Here is a 24,954-nt window from a genome sequence, read left to right as displayed (position 1 = left end):
TGTGTGTGTGTGTGTTAGGTCAAGACTGTGAGCAGTGAATTTAATTAACCTTATAAAACCAGGAGCCCCCATTAAGGCTCTCGGTTAAAGGTTAACACGGCAGTGTTTTATGTTGTTTCCTTGAGCTTATGTCGAGAAAGCATAACTGGCCGTCTATATCGATTCTAGCTCGCCATACAGTAACCATAATCATAGTGATTCAATCATAGTTGATATCAATTAGCGTTACGTTACGTCGGTTTATATTCTGTCAGCTCCACTCAGTGTTTTCAGCTCCATTTCGTTTTGAAACACTTAGCAACATAGCCGCTAATACGGCTATTAGCTACTCAGCTAGTATTAGCTCCTAAGTGTCTTAAACGAAAACGGAAAACCTAGTCGCCGTTTAGGAGGACAGATACGGCTCAAATGTCCCGTATACATCGAGAGTTACACATTATGACAATCTTAGTAAAACCGAAGTCCCTCACACAATATTTGACGTTTGCATAGCATAACTTGCATTGGCTGTAAAGCTGTGGTTGATGGTCACGGAGATGAGCCAGTAGATTTGTAGTGTTGCTACCCTTTGCAGCAACTTTCTTTCTGCATGTTCTGCACACAGGATAGTTGTCCTCCACCAGCTGTCCCTCGGCATTCTTCAGAAACCCAAAGTACGCCCAGACCTCAGATTTTGTGTGTTTAGTTGGGGGGTAAATGTCCTGAGTGCCGGTATCACCACCTTCCACCATGTTTTCATTCTTTGTGTTTACACATGCTACGCATTCACACAGCGCCTGCATCGCGAGACTTGAATGAGGCTGTTATTACATATCCTGATAATCCACCGCGATAATGCAATTAATTTAAACATAAACGGTAATTCTTACTGTGTAAAAATTAACCGAGATTTACCGTAATATCGGTAATCGTTACATCCCTACACTGTGCTACATTACAGAGAAATACAAAACCGTACTAATGAACCTTCATTAATATAGACCTATATTTTATCTACAAGTGCACGTCACACACTGAGCGAGCCGCCTGTTAATGACGCTGTGGGCTAATGGGCATGTAGCTACTTCCATGCTTCAGATGATACGTCATGTTTGTAGTCGACCAATGAAGATGAGTTTACATATCACCTTGGGTTCGTCCTTCACCTTCTCAAAATGATCCCACACCCACAGCCCGACATGTTAACTAGCCTGTGGAGTAACCGCAGGTACCAGCCCTGGAAATTAGGGGCCGTACACATGCTGCATCTTTAACCACCTGGAAAATGCGAGGTCGGGCGCTTGGCGCTACTGTTACTAAGCAACCTTAACAAGCATCTTATCAAAGCCTATTTACATGAAATCCTGAGTGCAGAGCTGATCTTCTTCCAGGCGCTGTTTATAAGTGTGTAGGCCTATCGTATGTGGGACAGATGTAAAGCTCTGGGTAGCCCTGCACTAACATGATCAACTATTCCGTGTTTATCAGACTGAAAGAAAAACGGAAAGATATCTATTAGCTGTGATTGGTTTGTAACGTGACTCTTGTCTGACTGCTGAGCGTGGCCTCTTTCTGTGTCTGTCCTTTCAAATTGAATTCCCCCATGGTCCAGTCATATAGGTTTTGATTTATTTTGACAAGGTGCAGCTCCTAATGAAGTTTCATGTTTGTTTGTTTTCTCTGCGACTAAGCGACCAATGAAATCTTGTCGACTAATGACCTCTGGTCGATTAATATTTGGTTGACTATTAGGGGGCAGCCCTTCAAAAGACACAGCACAAAAACGCAAATATAGCGAGGCCAAACACCATCCAGAGTGGATCTGCGGTCGGCTTTTACTTTCACTTTTGCTGGTGAGCATATTTACATAGAGTAACAGACAATCCTGCATAGTTTAGCTTTAATTGCCTTCTAATATACAGGCTTCACAGGCGTTTCTTTTGCTACGACCCCCCTGTTCCCATGAGGTGATTACATGTTCTTATGACGGATTACTTGTGCCATTATTGTATCAAAATGGTTTATACTCCATTTCAATTTTAATGTGATCAGTTTGGAAGTGTTACGCCGCCTGTTTGCTTTAAAAACAGGTTTGGCTCCAAGGCCGTATTTCAGTGCTACGCTGTGCCCCACTTGGTAGTAACTATAGTTTATTAGCCTCACCTATAAGCAGACAGGCCTCATGTTATTTGGTACCTTTTTATGTTACGTTTATTTCACCCACTTCCTTGATTCGCCTTGTTTGTGCCAACCGCAAGTGTTCTCTTACAAATGCAGTATGGATTTATTGCCATCTGTCACAATAGGTTTATATTTGCATAAACTAACACATAAATATGCCATGAAAATGTAGTCAGGCAAACTCTAATTGTTTGCCATAAAAGATAAACAGGGCTAATATCAACACTACCTATGTTAATGTTTGAGTAGTGGCAGGGCGGCCTTGTTTAAAAGAGATTTAAAAGAGTAGAGGTTAAAATATGCTCTTTGCGATCAAAATAAAACATTATTTATTTCTTTATTGTTTAATTCTTGTTCATTGTCTATACGGTAACTCCCAAGAGTTAATTTTCCTGTGCGTCTTTGTATTCATCGCTGCTTTTATCGGCATGCCATTCTTCATCGTTTCACCTCTACTTTTGCCCGAGCGTTAAAAGAACCTGTGATTAATCGGAGTTTCGATATCACAGCACCCGGCCCAGTCGCTGATGGATATCGCGTTGGCTTTGTTACCACAGATGACAAATTGCGAGGGAGCAGCAGCTCGCTGGGTTTGTTTAGCATTCCTGATCCGATGTGTTTTGAAAAGTATTAATGGCGGACATGGAGGCATGACATATCACCTGCAGGTTCAGTCAGGAGCTCTTGTCAAAACTGGAGCGGGCCTGTGAGGTGAAGCTCTGTCAACATGACACTCGTATGCCTCATCTCACGCCTTGAAACACCAGGACGAGCTGTGATTTTCTGCTTTGGTTCTCAATGAACCAAGAAATGTATCGTGTAGGAAGATGTTTTGAAAACAATTAGCAATATGTTTGTTCATTCAGTTGTTTGTTTTCTTGTCGTCGGTTTTGTTAAACAAGGACCAAAGTATATATAATTATGTTATATTTATCACTTGTTTCCAACTCTTCATATGTCATGTTTTAATGAAAATCGGCCATTAATTTATGAGAGTCATTAAGAGACTGTTATTAGCATATTTAAGAAAGTAGCGTGTAAGCAATCATTAGGGACTGTAGCATTTACCGGGTCAAGTAAGCGTGTGAAATGAGTGGCCAGTATGTCTCATGTATTAGTCCGTTTAACTGGGGGAGCTGTGCTTCCTGTGGCAGTGACCTTCTCCCTGTGGCTGCTGGGAATTACAGTCATTCAGTGTGTGTCTCGGCATGATGGATGACACCTGCACCCGTTGAGCAATCGCTCCCTGGCGCACTATTGTTTTTCTTTCTCACTTTTGCGTGGGAGCAAACTGTGTGCATTCCTGAGCCAAAACCAACTCAGATAATCATCTCATCTGCGTGATGTATGATCTTCTCTCTTTGGAAGACAAGTTATCGGACGACCTGGAATGTCTTGCCAATATGTCGGCGGTGGCAGTACTCGTGTTACCAGTAAGGCTACTTGTTGGGTCTGTCCCAGAGACCTACAGCAAAAATCAACCCCAGATGAATAAGGGATGATGCAGCACTTTTTAACACCCGGCCCCATTGTTTCTGCCATATGGTCTTCTTATCAAATACCAGAAACAAAAGCCAAATTCCATGGCTGTTAAAACACTGCACATGATGTCAGTTCTGTGCAATAAGAAAACCAGGCGTTGAATCAAAACTATATGTATGTACAGTAAAAAAATCTCGCTGTATCCTTGTAGCTCTTTTGTTTCCTCTGTGCAGCTTTACACTGTGTCTTGGCACTGTTTGCATCTGTGGCAAATAGCAGCCTTGTAGTGTATATTTAAGAGTGTGTCTTAATGGCTGCGTTCCACACACTCCTTTGCCATTAGCACTTGTGCCTAACTGAGTGTTTCTGCGTGTCTGCAAGGTGCTGGGTGACGAGCCCTGTCACTACCATTGTGGTTCAGGAACAAAAGAACCTTCAAATAATGGAATCTCCCAATATGTCAGTCACTGATGCGTAGCAAAGCCATAAACGTCAACCAGATGGCAGGTCACTGTAATATTACGTCCCTCCTCGCAGCTGGAGGAGGTGGGTGCCTGCAGGAGAGGCCGGAGCCTGTGAGGGGAAGGCTGAGCAGCTTAGCAACTCCGTAGCATCATTTGCCCTCACCGTGCTCAGTGACTGTGCATCAGAGGCTATAGAGGGGTGTGAAGTGCTCCCGAGAGTGTGTGGGTTCACTTCTGCAGCACTCTATGATTAAACAGTAGTATGTGCTGACAGCTGGAGTAGAGGAGCGTGATGCACTGGGGCACAGAGCAGTGAGAAGCTGCTACTCAGTGGTGTCGAGGAAATTAGATATTTGGTGTCTTAAGGTCTTGACGCGGAGACCGGGACATGTTTCCACCCGAGCTGAATCCACATAATGACAATAATATTTCTTGGAACCAAAAAAAAAAAAATCATCTCCCTAACATACTGGTAATTAATTGCTTTACTAAGAAGAGCCTCAGTAGATCAAAATGCACTGCAGTCACAGGTCGCATCTTTTGTGGAGCTGTCATCAGCTGATGATGATAGGTGCAACACCCTCTTTTTTTTGTAGTTTGATTGACAAGGCACACAAAAGCATTTGTTCTGTCTTGGCGTTCACACTTTCATGACTGGAAAAACTTTCACTGTTGCTCTTGTCACCTCGTCATATACAGCACTGAGAACCTTTGTGACTGGGAGTTGTCAGAAGGCATTCTGGGACGTGAAGGAAATCACTGAATGAAGTGGAAACAGGATTAAAAAAATTTTCACTTCATCACAAAATCACACATTTGTTGAACAATACCTAAGAGTGTCTGAGGGTAATTATATCTCTGATGCTAGAATACGCAGTCAGGAAGTGCACAAAATCATATTTTCACAACATTTCTGGAACTCAGTGCTAAAGGTGTTGACACAAAAAGCCAAAGTCAGGTCTTGGTTTATGTCAAGCTGTCGGTGAGCATCCGAGCCCAAGTTTTTGTGGTGTGCCCCGCACTGTTGGCAGTTGGTTATCTGCTTTTTTCGGCCAATTGAGTATGCTGAATCAGCATCGGAGCCCATTGTTGAATGAAATCACTGTGATTAGCAGTTAAGCTCAGTTCATGAGAAGAGAAACGGAGGGAGGAAAGCAAACAAACGACTGAAGAAAATAAAAATAAATATATAAAATTGGGACTCTATTATATGTTGATATTTGTGGGGTCTCTAACATTTTCAACACCTGCTAAGATGTGAAAAATCTCTTAGTGTGGGCCAGGCTTTAGTTGGTCTATTTGACTAACCCACTGCTTTAACAACACAGAAATGAACCAGTTTAACATGGGTGAAACAGGAGCTTTACTACATGTCATACAGAGGTCAATTACGGCTATGGTGGCACACTTTCTCTTCTTTTAGTTTTTCTTCCAACATCTACAGCCTGTCACCACATCTGCCATCAGCTGTTTTTAACGTGTCTCGTCTGCGAGGTCGTTACACAAATGCTTAAAAAAACGCAACCTTGTTTTGCATTCACGCTTGTCATCACTTAATCCGTCTTCACCTGCCATCTTGGAGATACCACATGCATTAGTAACTGATGTTAATCTCACATTCAAATACACTGGACCATAGTGTGCTTAGACACCACTACTGACCTGAACACACTGAACTAATCACTGTATGTGAATGGCACAGTGGGGCAGGCCTGTTAATTAGAAAAAAAGTGTTAACTACTGTTACCTCTCTGAGTTAACGAAGCATTTGCTAACCTGTATCCTTTAGAGTTCCTGTAATATGAGGTTTACGACGAGGCCCAAAATCTAGTGTGAATCATTTTAAGTGAAGTACACAGCTGCTGCGGTCACCTGCAGGTACATTAACCATTAGCAGTGCACTCTTTTGGTTATTAATGAAAATGATGTTTAATTTATTTTAGCTTGTTGATGTTTGTTAGCTTGTTGATGATGAAAATGGAGACACACGACTTCCACCATGATAATCTTGGATGAGTCACTAATATGTTTACTACTCCTGCTGCTGTTTCTAGTCCTACCCGTCTGTGCATCTACAATGGTATTCCCTATATAACTTTCCAGATTTGAACTTATTTTTAACTTTGGCAGTTTACAATTGTGAGAGACATATACCATACGTGTAAAAAGAAAATTTGGCAGCCTTTAGTTACAGTGTAAGTATTTATTTATGCCAAACTTGTAAGCTGTATTTACATTATTGCTGAAAAACAGATTTTTGTGCGCCCCACCATTATCATACATGTAGCGTGTAGTGACGATCCCGACCAACGTTCATTCAGCTAATGGCTGAAGGCCTACTATGTGTGCTGTGATCAAAGATGGAGGACAATTGATAAATACTTGTAAATGTCACTATACAATAAATCATGATCTTATTGAGATCAAGCTGGAAACAATAGTGATTTAATAATGTTGATAGCCAAGTGGCAATCTCTCTGGAGCTGAAAAATAAAGTCAACGCAGAAGTGTCAAAAATGCAGTTCCTTGAATGGCCACTAGAGGCCCCATAGAGCCCCATGTTAAAGTGTTGAACATGTTTAGAGCCATGTACATAAATGGTTTTGGTCTCTTTCGCTAATTTTCCCAGTTCATGACAACTGTACTGGTGTGAACCCCAGGGTGGGGGAGCCTCTCTGTGCGGAGTTTGCATGTTCTCCCGTGTCAGCGTGGGTTCTCTCAGGGTACTCCAGCTTCCTCCCACAGACCAAAGACATGCAGGTTAATTGGTGACTCTAAATTGTCCATAGGTGTGAATGTGAGTGTGAATGGTTGTCTGTCTCTTTGTCAGCCCTGTGATAGTCTGGTGACCTGTCCAGGGTGTACCCCGCCTCTCGCCCAATGTCAGCTGTCCAGGGTGTACCCCGCCTCTCGCCCAATGTCAGCTGGGATAGGCTCCAGCCCTCTCCGCGTTCCCTAACAGGATAAGCGGTTACGGAAAAAACAGCAGTTCTGCACATTGCAATGATGTTAGGAAACTAATTACAGTAATTCAAGTACTTTTCTTAAATACAATTTTTATGTACTTCAATTGAGCATTTCCAATTTAAGATACTTTATCTTACTTTATATTTTACTCCATCACATTTGCATTTGAAGGCTTTAGTTACCTCAGCCGACTACAACATTACTAGTAATGTTATAGTAATAATAATCAGATGATGCATTATATGATACAGCAGTATTACAATGAGACGGGCCTGTCTGCTGCCTTATGAGTACTTTCACTTTTGATACTTTAAGTGTTTTTTTTTTGTTTTTTTTTTGCAAATACTACAAATGTACTTTTACTTCAGTACAATTTATTTTGAATCCAGGACTTTTACAGTGTGATATTGCTACTTTCATGTTAGAAAAAGATCTAAATCATTCTTCCACCACTGAATATTTGCCATTAATTAAACTAGTTCCCACAGACTCCCTCTGTATGAAGCAGAGCGGGACATGCAGTGCAAGAACTTTGTTTTTCTTGTTTTGTAGAACTGGATCTTTTTCTTTTTTTTTTAGGTCTTCTCTTTGTTTTTACTTCCCACTTGGCGTCCAAGTGTTCTGTTTGCATGAGATTACAGAAGCTCTGCCTTTCTCCCAGCCTTTGCTCTCCCACCGCTCCATCACCTGTTGGAGCATGTTCGGTCACTTCCCTGCATCTTTGTGTTTGCACAGGCTGATCGAGCAGGTTTGGTTTCATCATGTAATCTGATTACCTGCTGAAAGATTTGATGCGCCTCATGTTCACTGCAGGCCTATTAATAGCAGGGCCAAAAAATTATCCATCCAGAGTAGTCCTGTATTTACCTTTTCAGTGCAGTATCATTAACAACCGTAGTCAGGTCAACTGAGCCGTGACAGATGGAATTTTGTTTGACTCTTGCCCGCCGGTAGCTCAGTTCAATAGTTCCTCCCAATCGTACATTAAGATGCAACTGTAGACAAAGTAATTTTTTCCTGTGCTATTTTACTTGATAATTACTTCCCTGGAAAAACCCCAGAAGACACACTCTTTTATAGACAATATGTTTAATTGAGCAAATTAGAAAGAGTCCATATTGCACAGCAGCTGTGTACACACACAGTGGAATCCGCACGGCACCAGAAGAGGGATGCAGTGAGAATTGTGAGTTTAAAAAAAAACTTGATTGAGTCAGAAGGCCTCCGTGCCAAAGCAGTGGCTTTTCAACACAGATGCACATAGTTAGCGTGTGTGTGAAACCTCAGAGTCCCTCGCTGATCAACCCGGCTGCATTGATTCTCCAGCTGCTGGCACGCTGCTGATGTTACTGGGTTTACATGGATGACATGGTTGGTGGCTTCAGCCCTTCAAAATGCCGAGAATTATAGTCACTCGCAGGAATTTTGGAAAGAAGTCTCATTGGATCACTCATTCAGACCCATGTTCTTGCTGAATGTACAAGGCTCAAAACACCAGGAATTACTGAAGTAGTTGGCATTTAAATTAGGCAGAGTGATAATCAGCGTGATGATAAGGTTCTGCTAGAAGGCTGGCGGGCGCTGGCAGTCAATGTCTGTCAAAACAATTTGGTATCAAGCAACAAGAAGAGCATTTACAACACTTTTACTTTAAAAAACTGCTTCTCATGAACAAACTCTCACTGACTTTTGCTCCAGTCAGCAGTAAGGCAGCTTTCTTGTCAGATTTTTTTGAGTTCAACTGTCACACTTGACATGAAAGATCAGATTTATGTTGCCTTCTGATCCTGCAGGGCTTAAACAGATATGTACAGTTCAGTTGTACAAGTTCATCTGGGGTCCACATGGTAGATTTGACTGGTGCACAGTAGGGCTGCACAATTATTGTAGATATTATATTATATTATATTATATAGTACAAGGATGAATGAGACATTTGGGTCTTGCCATTGTGCGTAGGTGTTCTAATATTTCTACATGTTACTGTATATCTTTTGTGTTTTTTATTGTGTGGTTGTTTGGCTGTAACTTTTTGTGTGCTGCTGTCTCCCTTGTAAAAGAGATTGTTGATCTCAACGGGACTTACTTGGTTAAATATGGGTTAAATACACATAAATAAAATAGATATCTTAACATGGCTGAGTGCAATATCCAAATCTCAGGAGCTGCAATTTTTTCATGAAGGTTAAATGTGTCACAACATGATATTACATGAAGCATTGTGTTGCTACAGAGATGGTCCAGTCTGCAAATATTATTCTAGACGTAAGGGAACATGCTTGTTTAGTACTGACTCCAGCAAAAATCACATTATCATTTACATATTTTTTTCAGGGAAAATAAAATATGAAAATCACCATTTCCACTTAAACCGCAACTCATATCACAATCTTAATATCTGTCAAAATAATCATAATATCAATTTTTCTGCATATTGTGCAGCCCTAGTTTAGTTTAGTTTAATTTGTTTTAGTTTAGTTTAGTTGCACATACATGTATAGAAAATACAGGAAAAAGAAATTAAAAGTTAAAACATTGTGCAGGGTGCAAGGTTAAGAGCCAAAAATGGCTTATGAAGATATCTCCCCCATTGAATAACTGCAATCATACATAATAAGAAAATCCCTAGTAAAGCTCGAGTATACAGCAACAATGTAATGTGCATACTTTAAAAAGAACAATGTTACAAAGACATTTCAGACCAATGAGACGTCTATGGCTGCACACAACGATTATTTTCATCATCGTTTGATCTGGCAATTATTTTATTGTTTGCATTATAGTTTTAAATCCCTCATATTGACCAACTGTCCAAAAAATATATTCACTTAATAGTGATTTAAGCCAGAGAAATGCACCATGCATCACATTGTGATGCTTGAAAATAAATCATCGTCATACGATAGCTGACAGGTTCTGAGATTGAGCCAATGTGTTACTCACCTTTTGCTCATGAACTTTCTATCTGCCACTTAAACGTGATTGGGCAAAACTACTCAGACTTCAAACAGAAACCAGAATGCTTACGATACCAAAATCTTGTTCAGGTTCCTACAGAGTCTGCATACATATGCAGATATCTGTTCATAGATATCATTCTGTGCAATCTTCTCTATTCGGCTGTTATTATAGACATGTCTGAATTCACTGTCTTTTCTGTGATGCCATGAACGTAATCTTCTATGGCTCATGGGAAATGGTTGTCATGAAAGGCCACAATCCGATTTTTAATTTTTCAGTTGTTGTTTTTTTGTGTGTTATTGCCCTTATGTAAATTTATGGAGTGCAACAGTCAAGTGGGCTTTTGAAAAAGGTCTTCTTTCTTCTGAACCCTGAACTAAATTGAAGTTCCAGTTCACTTTGGCACTTTGTAGTTTAACAAACTTTGTTGTATCACCACTAGTGTGTTCACAACATCAGAAAGTGACTTACTCTGACTGTTTCTACCTTTCAGGTCTGGTAGAGATCTGCTTGATGCATCCCCTCGATGTAGTGAAGACAAGGTAAGCCTCCTATTCAACCTGTCCAACTCACACATGAAGTCATATTTTGTGTAACTTAAGCTAACGTATAAGCTACTCCCAAGACAGCAATTTTTAGTCCACATCTGCCTTGAATCCTCTTGGTGGGTATTTGGGTCTGTGTAGTGAAGTGCCGAGCATACCAGGCCTTTTTTTTTTCCCCCAGCTGGGCAGCCCTGCTCCAAACCAATGGGCACCGATGCCAAGAGCCTTTTATGGAAAATGATGAAATGCGTCATTTACCCATTCATCCCCCACACAATGTTAACTTTAGATGTTTGGAAATCACTCACATTTTTTAACCTTATTACTTCTTTTTTTTTTTTTTTTTGGTATGGCCTGTGGTTCTTGTCAAAAACAGGGACTTACAGGATAAGTCGGATGCCACTAAATGCACTCACTGTGTCTAACAGCTTGTTTTTCCTCATCGTCTCCTGTTCTGTTTGTGCGTTATGCAAGAGTGGCAGCAGTCTCGAGCTGTTGAGTGATCAGGAGCCTCACACCACAGTGTTTCAACCGGCCATAAACAGGTCGTGGGCTACTACTAAAGCTTTATAGTCTTTCACAGGCCTAGCCAAGACCTCTGGCTTCGCTCCTAGCCCCCCTGCCCCATTCACTACTTGTCAGTAAATTGTGCTGCTTTTTCTGTCATTTACGGCAGCACTTTCTTGGTAAATAAATTGCTCGGCGTGCCTTTTAAAAAAGTGAGATGGTTGCACTTTGAAGGCAGTGCCACCACCAGAACACAGAGGAGGAAACGTGGGGATAAAAGCCAGGGGTGAGCGGTGTTGTATTAGTCGATATTTGATACTTTGAAGGCACGCAGTGTGATTTACGGTCACGTGTTGAAGCTATGGGGGTTTATTACAGGTAAGTCTTGAGCTCTGCCTGTCCGTCCTCAAGCGGGGTCAGGGTTAAAAGTGCACTCACTATTTTCTTTGTAATGCTCTTCCTTAAAAAGTGGTAAAAGCTGCTCTTAAACAGGACAGGTTTATCTGTTTGTTTTCTGTTTGTGTCGCCATGTGTTTATGTTGATAGGCGTTCTGTTGCTGAGAATGAGTAAATTGATTCCTTTCGGTCTTGGCTGTGGGTTTGTTTTTTGTTCTTTTTACAAAATGAACAAACAGAATAGTCTTTGTAATTGTGAACTTCAAATGATGTCAAGTGGGAGGTTGCTGCTTTTATTGAATGACACACTGAAACTAGCGATACAGATATGCATACGTTCTGTACATGCATGTTCTCACACTTTACATCCACACATGAATTCATAAACCGAGCATACATACCAGCTAATTGGGACACTGAGGGAGCTGAAATCCATTAGCAGGACCCTTGGAGCCGAGAGTCAGACACAGACACACCTCCACTGGGTCTCTCTCTCTCTCTGTCTCTCTCTCTCTCTCTTGCTCAGGCATGGCTCTTATTAGGCACCGACTCCTGCTTTAATGTCCACCAGTCCAAATTGAACGGCAACTGGAGTAAATTTACTTTTTTCCACCAACTCAGAATCAAAGGGATTTTTTTCTCCTTTCTTTCTACCCCTTTTTTTTGCGTGGTAAACTGGGCTAAATGTGTACCTGCCTGGGAGCTGGTGTTTACCTATTTTCTAAATGAGGGTTTATCTTTCTCCTCTTTCTCTGAGGGGAGGAGATGTAGGATTAGCTGCAGCAGTTGGTATAAAAGCACTGGATCAGTGGCCAAATACTGCTGTTATGAATAATAAAATTTAAAAAGAAAATGCCGGGAGCAGTTGGCAGCTTTTTCCTTTTAAATAAATACTGATTCACCCTCCAAGACAACTACTTTGGCAGATAAATGAATAGCTGTGTTCCACACATTTGAAAAACAGGCGACATTTAGCTTCTAACATGACTGATAGCACAAATGAGATATTTTTAAAGCAGAGTAGGAAAGCTCATAACAAAATTAACTCAGGATATCTGTTAAGAATGCTGATGGGTAAAATGCTATTTGGTAATGATAGAAAGTATTTGACTCGACCACACTGGACTGTGCTTCAGATGTTGGACGTAAAAGTGAAAGTCCTGTCAGATGATTCACTTTGTGCCTTTGTTGTTGCAAGTTTACTCCCCGTTGCGTGCTCACTGACCAATAGAAGCATGACCCCTGTTACTCACCTTTGCTAACAAGTACATTTATCTTACATCTAAGGGACTCCTGCAGAGCCCACCTTCCATCAATGTGATTTACTACCTCTTTCATCGTTGTGAAGGAGTTGAACACGTACAAATTTATATTGGCCATTTGGAGATAAGCATGTGTACGACACAAACAGGCTGGAGGAGGTTCAGTGTCACACATAAGACTTCCTTTACTGGACAAATGGCTATTAAAAATACTTCACCCGCAAAATAGCACTTTGTTTATCTAATACTCACCACGTGTTGCCTGGAATCTCTGAAGAAAACTTTGTTTGTCTTGCATACCATCATGATAAACGGAGAATCCAAAAAAGGTGAACATTCTATGTGAATTGAAGTAAACAGGTACACATTTAACAACAGCAAAACTACAACAAAACATCTGTTTACAAACTCTCACATAAGTCATGCAGTGTAATCCACGTCAGTCGTATGCTCAGTACTTCCTACACACATGCATTTTTCCTAAAACCTTACTATTGAAAACACCTTCACCCACAAAAAAACCCTGAGTGTGCATGAGCAAGCACATGCCCAGGCATGCTACTCGGCCGTGCATGAGACTGTTTATACTGAGTTTCAAATCTCAACATTTTAGCCAAAATGCGTGTGTGTGTGGGAAGTACTGAGCATATGACTGAATGAATGAGACCTGGATTATACTGCAGGTGTTGCGTGAGAGTTTGCAAACAGATGTTTTTTGATATAGTTTTGCTCTTGTTAAACGCAGTTCCTGTTGACTTTAATCCACAAAGAATGTTCGCCTTTTTTGGGTTCAATATACAAGTGGTTGTTTTACGGGTGAAATATTCTTTGGCTAGCATCACTTGTGGTATGAACTGACCGTACCACAAGTAGGACTGCAACTTATGAGTGTTTTCTCTATGATCAATGGCTTGTTAGATAGAGGGCTATAGATATAGGGCTGGGCGATATGGCAAAAAATATTAGCACGATAATTTCCCCAGTATAGATAGATATTTATCACAATATATAATTTGATAAAGCTTTGAGTTTGAGAAGTATCCTGATAATGTCAGACACCTGAAGAAACCAAATTATTTTCCAGCTTCCCACAGACCTCGATGTAAAACTGGGGCAGAGCAGTTTGAGAAAAATATTTCCTCCCCGGGAGCTCGTACCTGCAGTCTAGCACTTCACTTCTTGAACCCGTCTTTCTACACGGTGCTCATGGCGCCATGTATTTGGCTAGAAAGCACGACACTGCGTCTGTTACATTTCTGTTATAGTTCCTTTTCGATCGCTTTCATGCCCTCAATCAGTTCGTTTACATGCAGCTTGAGAAAATCAAATTATTGGCTTAGTCCGACTGAAACCTGACTTTTAAATGCATGTAAACAGCCTAGTCCGACTGAAATTAGACTATCCGTAGCTCGACTAACACACCTAGATAATTCGATTGAAAATCCAGCTATTGCCTCATGTATCCACTTAATCCGACTGGATTCGGACTCGGCGTTCTGTGCATGCATCACTTTTTCTTTTGCGGGCTTTCACCCGGAAGAAGAAGGAGATGACGTAGCAGCAGTGCAGTAACTCCCGGACAAACAAACAAACAAACACCATGGTGATCGAGAAGCAGAAGACGCACTTCTGGACTTCTGCTCCGACAGCTAACTTCGTTAGCTTCCTCTTTGGGTCAACCGGAACTAGTTCAATATGCACCATATTAAAAAGGACACAGCACCGCCTATCAAGGCGGAGTCAGATGTACTTGGTCAGAAATTCGATTTTCTCTTCTGCATGCTCAGACAAGACAAGAAGTCCGACTTGACTGATGAGCCAAGCTATGAGCTTTGCTCGACCACTGCGTGCATGTTAACGTACAGAGTACAGTCACTGGGATGCCACTTTTTCAGGTTATGGAAAAGATTTGTTGTGTTTCCCGTCCTGGTTAGCACCAACCGACGACATATTTTGCAGACTGCCTCTGTCTGTGCGTCGTCACCTTTCAAGTAGCCAAACCACTTCCAAATTATTGACATTCTGTAACCTTTTCTATCCACAATTTCATCCGTTTTTGAGGATAACACAAGCTCCTCTTCAGTTTAACCGCTACTTTGCTCCTGACGTCCACTCATTTTTCCCTCTCTTCATTATGTCCTCGCTACTTTCAATTCCTCCGCAACTTTGCAGTGAGAAATGGGCGTGTACAATGATTCGCATCCCCCAACACTGCAGATTAACTTCTGCTGCATGACATGCTGTTTGGATCCGTCTCGGTCTATCGATATCGAGTAAAAATTACTATAGTTTATCATCGTCATCGACATACATTTTATTGAGATCTCCTTTCGGGATTGTTTTTTTCGCCCAGCCTTAGAGTTTTATGAGAAATATTGAAATATGCCCATCTCAAGTGCTCGATTTGTCTGAAATATATTATATTATATTCCGTTTACGATGATATAAAACAAAGAGAAGCCTTTTGATTACATATGTTTAGAAGTTTTTTCAATGAGAAAGCACACACACCAATGTACAGACTAAACTCAGTGTCAGTACAAGCACTTCAGGTTGGATGAAGGCAAAATAGCTGAAATCATATTGGAAATACAGCAGGGCATGTTGGAGAGGAGCTGTGCACCAAAATTAGTTTTAAGGAACCATTTAAAGTTCATGACAACTATTTACTCCACATGTGTGTGACACTTTTTTTTAAATCTGTGTTGCCTTTAAATGTACCGAATCCAAAAATAAAAATGTATCCAGACATTCAAACATTTTTTTCATTGTGAGTCACTCTGGATAAAAATCAAACCAAAATATAAATGTAGCATGCTTCACAAAAAGTAAGCCCTTAATTGCCCCTGACCCCCCCTCTCTCCGTCCTCCATGGGCAGGGGCAGGAATGTGGGGGTGAAGATGGAGGGTGCGATGCAGGGTGGGGAGGGAGGGCAGTCGTCAGTTTAGCAGAGAGAGACAGTGGGACCGGAGTTACAGCTTTTCATTAACCTGGAAACCACCTAGTTACATGGTTCATGGGCTGGTCTCAGCTCACTTGGAGGTAACAAAGGGTGTCGGGCGGCACTTTCTGCAGGGGGCTGTGCGCTCGGGGCACCCCATCTGACTCTGATCAGGTTCTCCCTCTCATTAGAGAGTTGCACTGAGCCTGCATTTCCCTTCATGTCGAGATCCTGTTACATGGAGCTCCACCCTTATACACATGCATGCGCAAACATACTCACACTCATCTGAAAGCAACTTCCCATCACCCCTTTCACTTCCGCCTAAGATTGAAACCACGCCTTCCTTGAGTTTGTGTCCTCTGGAGCAGCTTCTCCTGTCATTGTGAACTTCGTGCAGTTTCTACACCGTGCACATAATCTGATCTGTTTGCTCCAAATATGTATTTTAACTCTTGACTCCGTTGTCCCTCTGCAGCCAAACTTTCTTTTTTGATTCCTCCTTTTTCCCGTACTCGTCATATTTTTCTCTTATTCACCTTTTAAAACTCCTCCCACTACACATTAACTGTTTCTTCTGTTTTTGTGTTGTCTTATGTGGTTTTAGCTTTTCAGCAACCATCTCATGGTGGTTATGTTAATATAAACCATATTATATAACAACATCATTGACATCATGTTGAATGCATTGTTTAAACTTCCGTCATTCCTTCTGAGTTTGTAGTTTGTGGAGTGATTATGTAATGTTTTGTTTTGAACCTCTGTTGTACATGTGTTTGAGTAGATTTGTATTGAATTATGCAATTCTGTAAATTGTGTTGTATGACATGGCTGTCAGAGTCATTGCAAACCACTAAGCCTGCCAGTAGCCTGTTTCAAGCCTGATTAGAAAAACCTGGTACTGGCCCTTGCTTGCGGCAGTATCCATGGCAACACTACCTCCATTTGGTCACAGCACGCATGAAAGTGTGTCCCGCTTGGGGGGCTTGAAAGTGATCTTTGATGAGGGCTTTGACAGATGACGTCCAGTCTTTTCAGGGAACGTATGACAGTGCCAAGGATGGCCCAGAGGCTTGACTCCCTCCCACCTCTGTTTGCCCCCCAACTGCTTGGTGAACCCCAGTGCACTTATGGAGGAATCCCTGACACAACCCTCAAACAGCAGGGCACAAAGCAGCAGCAGCCTGATAGCTGATCTTTCCTTGTAAAGGAGCAGGCAGGTCAGCGGTCGTCAAGTCGGCTTCTAATCCCTCCGGTGCTGTGAGACTCCAGGGCAAGACTTTACTCACAGTGTAAAGCTAAAAACACATGCAGCGTGTGTGCAGGGTGAACCGAGCTCAGTCTGTGCATCGCTGCAGTGTGCGAGCCTGAGCAGGGGTGAGTCCAGTGCAAAAAGTAGAGAGCAAATCCTTGAATGAGCAAAACAGAGCAGCATATTCAACAGGCATTGGCATTCCAGTCGTGCTGTCTTGGATGATGCCTCAGTTGCCAATTAATAAAACTGTTCATCACAAGCTACCAAATATCAGACATCTCTGTGAACTGCCCTCTTCATCTCTTTAATATGTTTTCGATTAAACAAATAAATAATTGGTTTGGTTGAAAATATCATGAAAATTACATCATACTCAGTTTCACATGTCAATTTGGTAATTCTTGAATAATGTGAAATTTGGGGCCGAAAAATGGGGCATGCAGTTGGTCCCGGCAGTATCCAATGCATACGTAAGTGCAGCGTCATTTCTTTTCACCCTTTCCTGTCAACTAACTAATAAAAGCAAAATGCCAGAAAAATAAACTTTTAAAAGCTAAGCCATTAATTTTAATGTTGTGACAGATGTTGATGATGTAACTATCAGTCACAAATATGTGTGTCTGTGTGTGTCTGTGTGTGTCTGTGTGTGTGTGTGTGTGTGTGTGTGTGTGTGTGTGTCGTACTGGAGCACCTGTAATCATTATCAGTGAAGGGGTTCATATTCCAGTACACTAATTACAGAGTGGAGACATTATGTGCTTTGATTTCACTAGACCCTGACTGTGCTGCAACCACAGTGCTGCCCCCCTGCTGCCCCATTTCTCTCATTTTATTTTTGACTTTCAAAACTCAGACATGCATGTCTGTATGTCCTTTGTCCCGACTTCATGACCCCTTTTCCAAACAATTGCCAGCCACATTTTTGCCACACGTAAAGAGACATTTAAACTAGACTCAAATGTAGATGGCCGGGCTGCAGTGGATGCATATTTCACATGAAAGAAACAATTAATTGTGTCGACAATAAAGCCCCCACAAAATAGCATTTTAAATCTTGTGTGTGATTAATCCTGGCTTCATATGAGTAGAGGAAACCTCTGCTAGCTGATAGGCTAATTTAAGCAATAGGCTAATGTTAATAATGTTGGCATGTTGTATTTGTGGAGAGAACGTGTCTAGTGTAAGAAGAATGTTTTTTCAATGATGCTTGTGAGTTGAAATGAAGCTGAATTTTGTACTTTTTTAAACATTGTTGAGGATAGGCCTGTGTGTTAGGTGTGTTAGCTAAAACACTCAAACTTAACACAGTGGCATAGAAAGCCCACCACCAACTGGCATTTTGGAAGTGTAATTGAAATGCAACACAGAGACACCACTACACAAAGAGAAATGCTCATAATGGCATAGCCCACTTATGTAGGTCTATAATACACCTTAAGGAAGTGGTTCCTAACTAGTGCATCTCAGTCCAAAAGTAGGTTACAGGTCCATTCTGAATGAACCACAAGTGACTTGCAAACATGTCAAGTATGTTAAACACACTTTATTTTGAAGTATAGTGAATTTCCAGCACAGAGCTTTTATTTTGAAGTGTTGTTTTCTACTGTAGAGTAAGGCAAGGAGGCAGAATTTATACTATACTATACTAACCTAACATGCACCTCCCCAAAAATGTAACCACACGTGGCAACGCAGACCTCCTGTCTACTTTTGTATGCTGAAACCTTTTCCCTCAGTGGAAAGGAAACTTTTATTTACCGGTACTTTAATTTCACAGATAAGAAACAATAAATTGTGTAGATAATAAAGCCTCAACAAAAATAGCATTTTAAGTCTTGTGTGTAATTTATCCTTCAGAGATTTACACTTTGGAATTTTCATATGAGCAGAGGAAATCTCCACTCGTTGTAGGCTAATGTATACAATGTAAAATGCCATAGGCTCGTGCTTATAACATTAGCATGTTGTATTTGGAGGGAAAATGTGTTCAGCAAAAGACAAATACTTTGTCTGTGAATGCTGCGAGCTATAGTGAAGCTGTATTGTGTGTTTGAAATTGTCTCTATTAAGCCATGTTTCATGTGTGTTTTAGGTGTGTTTTGAATCAACTAAACTTAACAGCACTACACAGAAACCCCATCACTGCCTAGTGTTTTGGAGGTGTAACTGCAGAGTGACACAGACACACCACCACACAAGTATAAATGCTCACAACGGTGTAGGCTACGGCGTAGGGTTTTACACACAAGTATAAATCCCGCTTAAGTGATTATCAGACAGTTGCTTGACAGACACAGCAAACTAGCTGGACTACATGGCCAAACACAAGTATGACGCTGAATATATTAAATTGTGTGGACCTTGAACTCTTGACTAAGGAGAGATCTGGACCCTGTTAGGGATGCACCAATCCACATTTTTTTCACTTCCAATCCGATCCTGATACCTGAATTTGGATATCTGCCTATACCGATACTATTCGATACCAGTGCTCTGTTTGCTTTAATATTATTATCATTATTGTTGATTTTATATGAGGCTGTAATAAACTCCTCTCTACAGGCAAGTATGATATGTACGTATGTATGCATGTATGTCCCAAAAGGCAACTTGAGGTAAGTATAAGGTCAGAAAAGCAGGAAATCCTGTTAACAGGAAAAATCCCATTCTGAAAACAAATATGCAACTGCAAGGGTTTCAAATTGATTGTGAATATTTATTAAATTCCAAGACAGTGTTAAACTACTAGTGCAATATACACTATCAAAAAACAAAAAAATACCTGTCATATTAATCTGAACAGCACAGATACAAATCAAGTAGACACTACTATGTAGTAGTGTTGTCACGGTACCAAAATTGGGACCCACAGTATGATACCAGTGAAAATATCATGGTTCTGAGTAGTATCAGGATACCACAGCGAAAATGAGGCAGATGTGCTTTCTGTCATTTATAAAAAGATAAATCACTTTTCTATAATACATCAATGATATTTCAATGGAATAAATTACTTACTGACCTATTCATACTTCAAAAACAGCATCAATAAGTGATTAACATAGGGGGGATCAAAATAAATAAAATACAAAATCAACCTAAAATCAACCAGCCACCCTCCTCCCCTGACAAGTAAAGAACGGTCCCTTAAGTGCGGTGAGGTTTGTGGAAATGTGAATGGCTCGTTTCCCCTCTGACACATCACACACCTGTGTGCCGTCACGGCTCGGCTGTTCAGGTACTTTTGGGCAGTCATGACACCAACGAAGACTTATTGGACCTGGAGCCGGACTTCTCTGTCTCCGGTAAGCCATTATCTTGCGCCGCGGAGCACTATGGCCGGCGTATTCCTGTCTGTGACCCTCGTTCAACCCACAACCGGGAGGATTCACCTTTCGTTTCTGCTGCTGGTTGAAATCTGTACTCGCACAGCGTGCTCCTGAATGATTTCTTTTGCCTGCACAAAACTATTTTTAGTCTCAAATGCGAGTAAAATACTTGCACCGTAGAGCTCTGTGGAAAACAAATCACTGTAGCATATATAAACAAATCTAACCTACAAGTAAAAATAAATTAATAACTTTCACTGCTTAAAGATACTCAATAGCTCAGCTAATACCTGAAATGTCACTGGATACAAACCACTGCAGCAGCATACTGAGTGCCAGGTGGCCAGCGTGCGCCGTCATTGATTGGACGACGCATGGACACTCACCCTCTTGCGATTGGACTTTGAACTTATCCCACAGTAGTGGTACCTGAGGTACTCCAACATTATGGTATCATATGTACTGTCGTGTTTTAGTACCGCAGTCTATCGTTGGTACCAGTATACCGTGCAACACTACTATGTAGCAATCATCATATCATTCAAGCAGACAACGTGAAAGCACAGACACGGCTGGTGGATCGGAAATTTCCAATCCGTGAATTACGTTGGTATCGGAACCCAATACCGATACTGGATCAGATCGGCCTCATCCCTAGACCCTGTGGTTGGACCAGTTTGAAAACTTCGCCTTAAGGTCTCAGCCTGGTCCCTGCACCAAGTAATGTGTACATATTTACCCAAGTTGCACTCTAGTCCTGGTGGAAGTTGTTATCCCTCTCCAAAATGGCACAGTGGACAAATCTCCATCGAGCACACGTGACGGCTGCTGCTGAAGTCAATGAAAGCAGGAAAAGCCACATGTGAATTCTCTTTTGTTTAAAGGTTAGCAATGGCTGCATGTGGGCATTGCATAGCACGTGTGTTGTTTCCCTGTGCTTGCTTCCTCATTCTTTGCATCTGTTAAAAAAACAGTCTGGCTACCTGATAGACAGAATATTTTTTACAAAGGTGAAAGAGAAAGTGAATGACTTAGTACCACAGACTAAAAAGCCAGTTGCACACAGTCGTCACAGATCCTGACATTTCAGATTTTGAGAGGCATGTGCCAGGTTTGCAGACCAGCTGCAATTACTTACATAATTGCAGAGGTTTGTTGGCATGCACAGTATTGCAAAGAGCAGCACTTCTTCATACACTTCTTCCATAATTGCTCGATCTTTACCTCAGAGACCACACTCAACCTTGTTTATAAACCTTTGCGTGGCTGCTGCTTTCGAAGGTCTGCATCACTGACTGGATCCATAATACCTCATGTCACTCATAATGCACTTAAAATGACTGTATCTAAGGTACAGGATCTGGTTGGCGTCCAGTAAAAGTGGCTACAGTCTGAACTGGCCTTAAAGTCTTCATCCTAAGTTCTTACTCAGTAATACCAGTTGAGCATAGAGTTGTCGTTTCTGTCCGAGAAAGATGTATGTGTCAGATAAGTGATGAAAGGAAAGCTAAATGGAGAAAGAAGACAGAGAAAGATAACAGTAGTGACAGCCTTTCACTTAAGATCCCTCTTTATCCAGGAGTTGGGCAATGGTTTTTCTTCATGCTGCTCATCAGTCTGCCTTTACAGTACCCCAGTTTACCTTTAGCAACATTACACTGCTCCAGGCCAAACGAGTGTCACTAAACACCTCAACACATCAAGTTACAGATGTTTATTAGGAATAAAGAATGTAACAGGGAGCATTTTATACAACAATGAAGGCATTTGTAAAGATTGCTTTTAGCATCTTTGGGATGTTTGGTGGCACCGGCAGCAGAGATCTGTGTCTTGGTCTCTTGTGACAGGGCTTAGAAAAGATAATGCATCGAAGTATTAGTGACTCTCGGGTTTCTCTCTGGAAGCATGCAGGGCAGTTGTCTTCTGTCTGGAGCGCACTGTGTTATAGCCTGTGGTTACCTGCTGTCAGGGGAGACTCCAAAATCCTGCAGCCTCTCCTCACATCAAAGTGGTTGTTACTGTCGCTCGCCTGGACCAGACTATCACCAGGAAGTCCTGACCTAGCTTGTCTGGCCTGCCGTCATCTGTCATGGCTTTTTTTTTTTCTTCTTCTTCTTCTTCCTGTTTTGCATCTTTCTCTGACATTGAAATTAGGGCTGTCGCAGTGAAGAAATTTTCCTTGGGTAGCTCAACAGCATGATATGCAGTATTACTGACCATTTTTTAAATTGTTTTTGCACAGTGAAGTTAAGTTAGACCAACTCTTAATTTTACTGCTTTGTAAATCACCTTTATTGTTAGTCTATCAGGCATATTGTTGCCAATTAAATGACAAAGATGACAATTAACCTACTTGCTCTGGATGAAGAGAAGGGATTCACCTGTCTGTGTCGGTTCAGTATTAATGCTGCCCTAATGTGCTTCTCGAATGGTTCCAGTTCCTGAGTTGGACAGCCGTTCTTCCAATTTTATTGTGTTTCTAAGCTCTGAAGCCCCGTTTCCACCGAGCAATATGGTACGGTTCAGTTCAGTCCAGTACACTTTTTTTCTGTTTCCACTGTGAGAAGTTGTGGATGGTACCAATGGAACCGTTCCGTACTGTCCCCATTTTTGGTCCCCCCTCTGTTGGGGTACCTGGCACACAGACTAAACGGTGGAGCTGTGAACACTGTAGTCAGTTGATTGGTCAATAGAGGACAGTCACTCTGCTCAGGGCTGAGTTGTGGCTGGTTTTGAGTCTCATGTAACCACTGTTCATACCGTGTAGAGTTGTATCAGTAAACTGTAGCAGCTGTAGTTTGAGATTAAATAACTTAATTCATTGGGCCAGCTGCCGGCAACTTTTAAGGTGGAACGTTAACTTGTGATGTTAATTAATGCGTGAGTTGAAGACGTGAATCCATCAGCACACCTTAAATTTCACTGTGACAACTTTGACCATCACTTTAGTTTTTAAATGACATACACTTTTAGTAATGAGTGGATCTTCAAGCATTTATATATATTAATTTTTACCAGGACAGCATCTATCCAATCCTCACTCAAAGAAAAAAATGCATCACGGAGCGTTGTTCCTGTGGGCTCCAGCAACACTAAACCCCTGAGCTTGCCTGAGACGAACTAAGTGCACAAACTTTCTATTTTTAAATATCCCATTGAGAGGGACTCTCACTGCAGCCTGTTTTATTTTGTTCTGAAAATGTCAGCATGCAGCCTCATTCTGTGGACGATAAACCAGGTGCAGACTGATAAAGTTAGTACTGGACGGAGCAGTGAGTGACAACAACCCCGCCCACATGACAGGGGGGTGTTTGCAGTGGAAACACTAGGGTCTGGTACCATGTCTGAAGAGTTACTTTTGGTTCCAAAGGTACCATACCGAAAGTGTTTGGAAACAGGGCTTAAGATGTAATGCGGAAACAACATGGGCGCTGCTTTCCATCACAAAGTGATTTTGTCCCGTACTTGTTGCTGCACCAGTACATCCCCTAAAACTACTAAAATATTTCTGTACTATAAGTTTTCTAACTCATCTAGGTCGGTCTACATGGACAGTGACTAACAGTTACAACCTAATACCATACTTAAAGTTACATGTGAGCACAACAATTGACATGTAATATTACCATCAATTGAACTTTTTTTTTTTCTGCTGTTTCTCAGTATACGTGATGTCAACTCAGCAACTTGACTACCAAACTTTTCGCAGACTTTCCGATTTGTTGTTCTGACTTGAGGGGGCGTTCACGTGAATTTTCACTGTCAGGAACTAATTTTCTCAGATTTCTTCGACACCGCAAGAATGCAGGGTAGTTTCTCTTCCATTCTCATTGTTGTTAAGTGATGTTACCTCCACTGTGAGCCCTAACAGCCCTAATTAAAATTGTGAATCAATCTAGTTTGGTTCCTGTTAATGAAAAGTTGTATGAGGAATACTTGTAGATCTGTGGATAAACAAGTTTTATGTTACTTTGGCTGTTGTATGTTATATATACATGCTATAATTAAAACGATTGCTCAAACATTAGCGCCGTAATTTCAGTTAACAGCATTTGGCAGAGGTTAAGAGACCCCAGTTTAAACACCCAAGGAATCCTTTCTGTTATGCAACCACTTACTGGAAATGTCCGTAAGACTGCTCATTTTTTCCACCTATCTGCTCCACTTCATTAGTAGCTTTCTAAATTTGCCACAGTCCTCTCTAACATATAGAGTGATCTGTCAGTCAAGCAGAAGTTTGTAATGCTCAAAACATCTGAGTCTCAGCCTGTCCTCGTGCTGTTTTATGCAGCTCTTTTCCTGCCCCTCCACACTAACACAGCCTGATCTCAGGTCACAGAGGTCACAGTATATGAGCAGACATCTGGACCGGCAAACTGGTCCCAACATCACCATAGGGAATCAGAGGAGTCAGTTTTATCGGAGTGAGAAAGAATCCAGAGTGACAGAGGGATGTCGTAGCACATTTTACAGCCTAAGGAACTTTTTCTTCCCTTATCCACACCACACCACAGCCTGCTCCATAACCCGGGCTCTTCCAGGGTCCAGTAGGTTTGCGGTGCTGGTGAAACCCAACCTGGCCTGATCCAGATCAAGCTCTGGCAGCCTGCCGTGTCACAAGCGCCAAAGGTTTATCACTTCCCCTCTGCTCCCATGTTGCATCTTCTTCCCCTAGACTTTATTT

The 24,954-nt window shown here is 41.5% G+C and overlaps 1 protein-coding gene across 1 annotated transcript in view; it reads left to right on the top strand.

Annotated features, from left to right (window-relative positions):
- The window catches only part of slc25a21 (solute carrier family 25 member 21), a 131,135-nt gene that overhangs the window by 73,631 nt on the left and 32,550 nt on the right, over positions 1-24,954 (top strand). Inside the window, exon 3 of the mRNA XM_050061723.1 lies at positions 10,528-10,576. Within this exon, the coding sequence (XP_049917680.1) occupies positions 10,528-10,576 (49 nt within the window). The remainder of the gene's footprint in view (positions 1-10,527; positions 10,577-24,954) is intronic.

This window comes from Epinephelus moara, chromosome 14 (assembly GCF_006386435.1).
Source record: "Epinephelus moara isolate mb chromosome 14, YSFRI_EMoa_1.0, whole genome shotgun sequence".
Taxonomy (NCBI): Eukaryota; Metazoa; Chordata; class Actinopteri; order Perciformes; family Serranidae; genus Epinephelus; species Epinephelus moara.
Note: the sequence above shows the minus strand (reverse complement) of the source record. Positions and strands in the feature narration are given on the sequence as shown.